The sequence below is a fragment of the Nicotiana sylvestris genome, chromosome 7, assembly GCF_000393655.2.
Source record: "Nicotiana sylvestris chromosome 7, ASM39365v2, whole genome shotgun sequence".
Classification (NCBI taxonomy): domain Eukaryota; kingdom Viridiplantae; phylum Streptophyta; class Magnoliopsida; order Solanales; family Solanaceae; genus Nicotiana; species Nicotiana sylvestris.
In genome coordinates this window covers 153174143-153181785 of record NC_091063.1, presented here as the reverse complement: position 1 = coordinate 153181785, position 7643 = coordinate 153174143, and the positions used below count along the sequence as shown (strand labels likewise).

Here is a 7643-nt window from a genome sequence, read left to right as displayed (position 1 = left end):
GATCAAGTCTTCTCATTTTATTTCTCATCCCAAACCTTTTAGTCAATTAATAAAACAATCACTTTCTCCTACCAAACCCACTACTAGTTAAAACATACAATTATTATTTATTTAAACAAACTTTTCTTGAGCCCCGCAATCCCACTATGTCTTGTTCCTCACTTTTGATTAAACAAGTACATTATTTCCCACCATTATGTCTTGTCTCCCATGCCTACATTATTTTAATATTATTAACAAATTATTTAATTCTAATGGACAGAACACTCAAAATAAACATTTGTTCAGAATTTTAATTCCAAAAATACCCATCCGACCTTACTGAAATTACCATATTACCCCTGAACGTACTGCAAATTACCAAACTACCCCCATCAGCTATAACCAATTTACCTAATCAATTTCAAACAAAATACAGCAAATATGACCAATTTCTAAACAATTTTCAACAACAAATTCAAACTAAATTATGAACAACAAAGAACAACTAAAATTATTTTGATTGAACAATATTTTTTAACAACAAACAAACCTACTTTCAGATTCAAAAAACAACAACAACAAACAAGTATATTCAGATTTCTAAATTCAATAATCATTTGAACTTAAAATTAAATCTAACAACATTACAACCAACAATTTCTATATTAAACTTAAACAAGATCATGAGACAAACTCAAGAAATAATCATAAATGATAAACAATAAACAAGAAAATCAAACTTATACTAATTTCGGATTCAAGAACAATCAAACAAAGTATGGACATAAATGAAAAGATTCAACAACAATAACAAGCAAGTTTTATTCAAATTCGAATTAAACTTGAATTAAGCTTAAACAAAACAAATAAACATATTCAAATCACTAAACTTCAAATAATCAATAGATTTTTAAAATTAAATCCAACAAAATACAACAAAGATACATGATTCAAACTAAATAAAACAAAAATTAAAAACCAAAACATAAACTCACATTAAATCACTGAATTGAAAACGAACTTCAAACAAAATGAACATGAATTAAACAACAAACATGACGTATCCAAATGATTAAACCAACACTCTTCTATATTAAACTTGAATCCTCTTAAATTAATAAAACAAACTGAAAAATAATTAATTGAACTTCAATTTAAATCTAACAATATTATAATTAAACTAACAATTCTTACAAAAAATAAACAAGAAAAATAAAACAACTGAATAAAAATTAAGAACAAGAATCAAACATTTAATGATTTCTGATCCGAAAAATATCAAACAAATTACGGACGGGAACGAAACTTAAACCAACTAACCGGATCGGAACGATAATGAACTCGGAAGAAATATGCCCGGAAACGATTATCGCACCAAAATAACTTGACGACGAAGACGACCAACGAAGAAACAGTTGAATGTAGCAATGGCGAAGATGAAAGAGCAGCAGCAGTTCGAAGCAGTAGCCGAAGAAGACGCAGCAGCGACGAGCTTGCAGCTCGTCCATGGTCAGCAGCGACGGAGGAGAAGAAACAGCAGCAGCACGAGCTGAAGAAGCAGACGACGCAGCAGTGAAGCAGTAGCAGCTGCTACTGCTGAACATTGGAGCTTAACTGAAGCAGAAGCTCGTCGAGGGTCGTTCATGGCGGAGTGACAGTGGAGCATGGAGGTCGACTGGGTAGTGTCGACGATGGATGCTGGTTTTGGTGGTGGGGGTGGTTGTTCGGAGCTGGACGTAGAGGGGTCGTTTGTGTGAATGGGGGACGGGCGATGGCAGCTTGGGGCGTTAGGTTTTTTGGTCCAGGGTTTTCCGGCGGAGAAGAAGACGAAGCAGCGGCAACAGCTGGTCGTGAGGAGGAGGCTGGTGGACTGGAGGGTAGTCAACGGGCAGCCATGGGAAGCCATGGGAGGGGAGCTTGGGGAAGCTTTTGGAGAGGAAGAAGAAAGAGAGGGGGGGAGGGGTAGTTTTAGGGTTCTTATGTTTGGGTTTCAACAAAAAAATGAAAAATGGGAGGGGGTTGGGCGGATAGTTTAGTTATGGGGCGGACCGGGTCAACTCGTGTTGAAATGGACCGGGTCATGGGGAAGATTGAGTATTTTTTGGGCCTGTGGTTTGAAATTTGGAGAAGAGGCCCAATTCCGATTTTCTTCATTTTTTGCTCTCTTTTCTTCTTTTATTTTTCTAAAACTAAATTCTAAAAATCCTTAAACTATCATATAGAACTAAATTAATTTATAAAAGCGCAAATTAACTCCCAATAACAATTAACACACAATTAAGTAATAATTAAGCATAAAATTGTATAATTGAACATTAAATGCTAAAAATGTGAAAGATGCCTATTTTTGTAATTTTCATTTTTGTAAAACAAACTTAATTACTAACAATTGTAGGATTAAATCCTAAATGCAAATGCGACATATTTTTTGTATTTTTTATTAATTTAACAAATAAACATGCGCAGACAAAATGCAAATAATTATCCAAAAATACCACAAAAATTCAAAAATTGCACACCAAGGAAAATTGTTTTATTTTGAATTTTTTGGGAGTAATTCTTTCATAGGGCAAAAATCACGTGCTTACACAACAATTGGTGCCTCTATAGGAGCCGTGCGTGAAGCGAAAGGGACGAACTGGTAGCGGTTCGTGGGCTTCTCGATAGTCGCGTCTGACGGCGACCCTTGAGCGGTTTTTTGGGCATGGCATTTAATGCTCTGATAGGCTGACGTCACAACGATGACGCCCTCGGGTTAAAAGCTCATAATCGTTTCTCATCGCTCATCTCTAAGAAATGCGAGGACTATCTGGATACGTTGAAATCGGAGGGTCCAATTTCTCGTCATCGAGGCACCTCAGAAGACCATCTCGAAGTCTCGATTCTACAAGGTCATGATCGAGTTTCCTCCCTCGAGGTTCGTCGAGGCCCGATCTTAGGACAGCGTTGACCGCGACCATGATAGAAATGGGGAGTTCCCAAGGCACGTGGCTAGGACTGACATGGCCTAGTGGATCGCCCTAACCCTTGATCAAGATGTCATCTAGCTGTCCCATCCCCATTTCTTTATCATTAATGTATTTTGTACTATGTTGGGATTCCTCTCCTATATAAAGGGGATCCTTGTCATCTTGTAGAGGCCTGTTGTTTCAGTTGCTCCACACGAAACATACAAGAGCATTCTATTTGTCCTCTAACATATTCTCTTGATATTATTGCTTTCATTTATTATCTTCATATTTGTTCATCATTTATTGTTTATTATTGGCCATAAAGAGCCTCCGTTAATTTTATTATAACTGTTAGCCATATTCCGAACCCCCTCGATAGCTCCCAGCCGCGCTCCAGAATCGACCTCGAGGCCCCGAATCGACAAGCTCGAGGCTCCGATAATTGGCCTAACGGTTTGATTATTGCCCTATCCTTAACTTTTATTTCGTTTCTAAGTCTCACATACATGACATCAACTGCTTAACAACCAGCATAAAAATAGATCACGTATTTTTAGAGTCCTATAATCAAATTTAATTGTTATTATCATTTTTACAATAAACAAGTATCTCCTAGAGCTTCTACCTTTTGTTGTGTATTCGCAAATAAATAGAAAGTTTCTAAATATATAGAAGATTCACGATGATTATAAAAGAAAAAATCCTTCACTTTCTTTTATCTCCTTTGACCAAAAAGAAATCACTAGTAGTGCTAGGGAATGTACTAACTTTTTGAAGATTTTATTTTCGCTAGTTTATCTCCAAATGGAATTTTATTTCTATGTAGTAAAAAGGAAAATATTAGTATAAGATGCCAAATAAAGTGACATTTTCTTAAAGTGCACTGCGACTGTTTCACTCACTTTTCTTGTGGTGCACTGCTACTACATAATTTTTTTTTATTCATAATTATAATGTAAATATTGTGGACACAATAAATAAATGAGCAAAATAAAAATAAAAATAAAAACTTAAAATCAGTAGCGTGGGATTAACGCAGAGAAAGGCAAAGAAAGATTCTACATGGACCCCATGTTGTTGTGGCATTACTTTCCAATCTGTTACTCAATTGACAAAAAAAAAAAAAAAAAAAAAAAAAAATAGAGAAACAACAGAAAAGAAAACAAAAATAATCATCTAATTAATCTCATAGCTTTGCTATGCTTTTCGAGCGAAGCCGTGTTCTACAATAATATAATACTCTGTACAAATAACAATAACAAATTTAGTGAAATCTCTCAAGTGAGGTCGTAGTAGTGTGCACACAGATCTTACTCATAGTTTATGCAGATAGAAAGTCTGTTTTTGATATACACCCAGCTCAAACCAGTATAATCGCAACTATAAATAAATAATATATAATAATAATAATAAAAAAGTCATGAAAAAAACAGTGATAACATAGAGATATTAACAAAACCAAACTAATCAACATCAAATAGTGATAGACAACTAAGAATAGGGCAATAAGAGTAATATTAAAACTACCGGGCGAGGAAGTATGTTTTACTATCTACTAACATTCTACCTTAATTCTCGACCTACACAACTTTCTATCAAGAGTTATATCCTCAATAAGTTAAAGACGCACCAAGTCCTACCTAATCGTCTCTCTCCAATATTTTTTCAGCCTCCCTCTGTCTCTTCAATAAATGTACTAAAGATTTTACAATGACAATGTTTTGAATAAAAGTATCATTTTAATCTAATTATTATAGGTTATTATACTTTATAACTTTTCAATCTTGACAAATTAGGTAGACGAAAACACTTTAAAGAAACGTGTATTTACCTTCAGTTACTTAATCTGGAACACAAAATTCAAATCAATAAACAAAATTAACCAATATAGTTAAGTATTTTTTTTAATAACACAGAATGCCTACTAAACGGTGTCGTTAGGTCTTCAGCTAAGCTTAAGCCGACAGACTTAAGAATACGCGGCGCCAAGTCATTACAAATTTATTCCCCTGCACTCACACAACTATGAGTGTACGACAACCACACAATAAAAATTCCCTTCCATTGAAGCCACCTTATTAAGAACAAGAGGCGCTCCTCTAGCTTTACATTCACAGAACACCGCGTTCTTGAGCCTTGAGCTTTAGCCCTTCAATCTCTTCCAATTTCCCCCAATTTTCAACTTCCAATACAATCAAAATGGTGAGTCAAATTTCATCCCCCTTTTTGCTTTTCTTGCAGATTTTAATTTCACTGTTAATTTTCTTCTTTCGTGTGTGTGTGTGTGTGTTTGAGTAGAAATTTTTCGTTAATGGGTTTAGTTTTTGATTTGTGATTAAGCTGATAAGATAAGCTATCTGGGTTTTGGCTAAAAAGGTGATCTTTATGGAGTTCCTGTGCTTTCTTGGTGTGTGTGTGTGTGTGTGTGTGTGTGTGTTAGTAGAAATATTTTGTTAATGAGTTTAGTTGTTGATGTGATTAGTCTGATAAGATAATCTATATGGGTTTTTGGTTAAAAAATGATCGTTATGGATTTTTTGTGTTTTATATTTGTGTGTGTGTGTGTGTGTGTGTGTGTGTATTTTAGTAGAAAGATTTAGTTATGGGTTTAGTTTTTGATCTGTGATTGATCTGATAAGATAAGCTATATGTGTATTAGCTGAAAAAACGATCTTTGTGGATTTTTTTTTCTTTTTTCTTTTTATGTGTGTGTGTCTGTGTGTTTTAGTAGAAAGATTGTGTAATGGGTTTAGTTTTTGATCTGTGATTGATCTGATAAGATTAGCTATATGGGTGTTGGCTAAAAAAGTGATCTTTATAAAAAAAAAAATTGTGATTATTTCAGCTTGATGGGTATTTGATTAGAGCTGGTAGTGTTGTAATTGAAAATTCTGATTAAATTATATTTGGGTTCAGCTCAGAATTCAAAAATTGTTTGATATGTTTTTATCTCGTGGATCTGATGTGTTTTCATAGTTTCTTGATCTACTGAGTACTGACTTTGTTAGAATTCGATGATTTTCTTATCTTCGTGGATTATGGAGTTCTGTTCTTTGATCTAATCCATGTTTAGAATCTTTTGCATTTGGATTTTCTTTTTCTCTTAACTTGGCTGCTGCGTATTGGAGGAATATATGAATAAGAATGGACTCTCGTTAACTCAATCGGACCAATAAAAGATCGTTGCTTTTTGAAAAAAATATATCTAGCTGATGATAATTGGCAGCAGCAGACTGATGCCAAGTGCACTAAGTTCTCGCTATGTACGGGGTCCGGGAAGGGTCTATTGTACGCAGCCTTACCAAGCATTTCTGGAAGAGGCTGTTTCCACGACTCGAATCCGTGACCTCCTGGTCACATGGCAACAACCGACTGATGCAATGACATTAAATTCCATAAATGAACCTAGTAAACATTTGGCATTATAGCTTCTGTGTGTCTTGATTGATCAATAGAGAACAATGTAGATTTATTGTGATGGTCTCTTTTGATTGAATTTGACGATAAGTATTGAACTGTTTTGCTTCAAAATCTTGTGATTGATTAAATATTGTACAAGTTCTAACACAATCTGAGGATTTCTGATTATGGTATAGGCTAATGCAGCGTCTGGAATGGCTGTGCACGATGACTGCAAGTTAAGGTTCTTGGAGCTGAAAGCCAAAAGGACTCACCGCTTTATCGTTTTTAAGATAGAAGAGAAACAAAAGCAGGTTGTGGTTGAAAAGGTTGGTGAGCCAACCGAAAGCTATGAGGATTTCGCTGCAAGTCTTCCTGATAATGAATGTAGATATGCTGTCTACGATTTTGACTTTGTCACTGCCGAGAATTGCCAGAAAAGCAGGATCTTTTTCATTGCATGGTATTTTTGATGTTCATAAACATTTTAAGCTACAACAACAACATACCTAGTGTAATCCCACATTGTGAGGTTTGAGGAGGGTAAAGTGTACGCAGACCTTACCCCTACCTTGTGGAAGTAGCGAGGCTCTTTCCGAAAGACCCTCCGGTCAAGAAAAACAATTCATAAGCATTTTAAACTAAATTGTTATATTGCCTTGTTGTCTCAATGTGGTTTTTTTCTCTTCAATTCAAGGTCCCCTGACACGTCGAGGGTGAGAAGCAAGATGATCTACGCCAGTTCAAAGGACAGATTCAAGAGAGAGCTCGACGGAATTCAGGTCGAGTTGCAAGCAACCGACCCAACTGAAATGGGACTTGATGTTATTAAGAGCCGCGCCAACTAGATATCGATGGATAGGTATCAGATGGACCTTATAAGTGAGAAAACTCCTAATGCAATCATCTTTACTTATTGGAAATATTTATAGTGTGACAGATACTTGGCAAGAGATGATTGATATTGGTTGCCAAGTGCTACAGTTATATGTACTATTTAATGAACAAGTTTTATGATGTTTGGTATATGATGTAATTTGTTACTTGAGAATTTATTCTTCTGAGTGTTTCACTGGTAGCATGATTTACAAGCTAATATGTATCCATTTCTAAGGGATAGGATACAGTTAGATTGCTTTTCAATATCTGATTTGACACTTAGCCCTATGATTCTTGTTTTGGAATGGACAAAGCAAGCTGATTGCTGTTCTAATTGGCAGTTGCATAGTTGTAACTTAATTGAAGTTGAGAAGCTGTCAAGAATAAGCTGTGAGAATTTTAGTGTTTCCTAATAAGAGAATTGATCTTATT

The 7643-nt window shown here is 35.2% G+C and overlaps 1 protein-coding gene across 1 annotated transcript; it reads left to right on the top strand.

Moving 5' to 3' along the window:
- The first annotated feature begins 4920 nt into the window (after positions 1–4920).
- On the top strand, positions 4921–7383 carry LOC104224789 (actin-depolymerizing factor 1). Its single transcript, XM_009776497.2, has 3 exons — positions 4921–5135; positions 6530–6795; positions 7030–7383. The coding sequence occupies exons 1-3, from the start codon at positions 5133–5135 to the stop codon at positions 7178–7180; spliced, it is 420 nt and encodes a 139-aa protein (XP_009774799.1). The 5' UTR covers positions 4921–5132; the 3' UTR covers positions 7181–7383.
- Positions 7384–7643: the final 260 nt, after the last annotated feature.

Bases quoted from the DNA above. Each gene is read 5' to 3' on its own strand.
- LOC104224789 (XM_009776497.2), top strand. The intron at 6,796-7,029 runs GTATTTTTGATG...CTTCAATTCAAG, and splicing joins AGGATCTTTTTCATTGCATG to GTCCCCTGACACGTCGAGGG.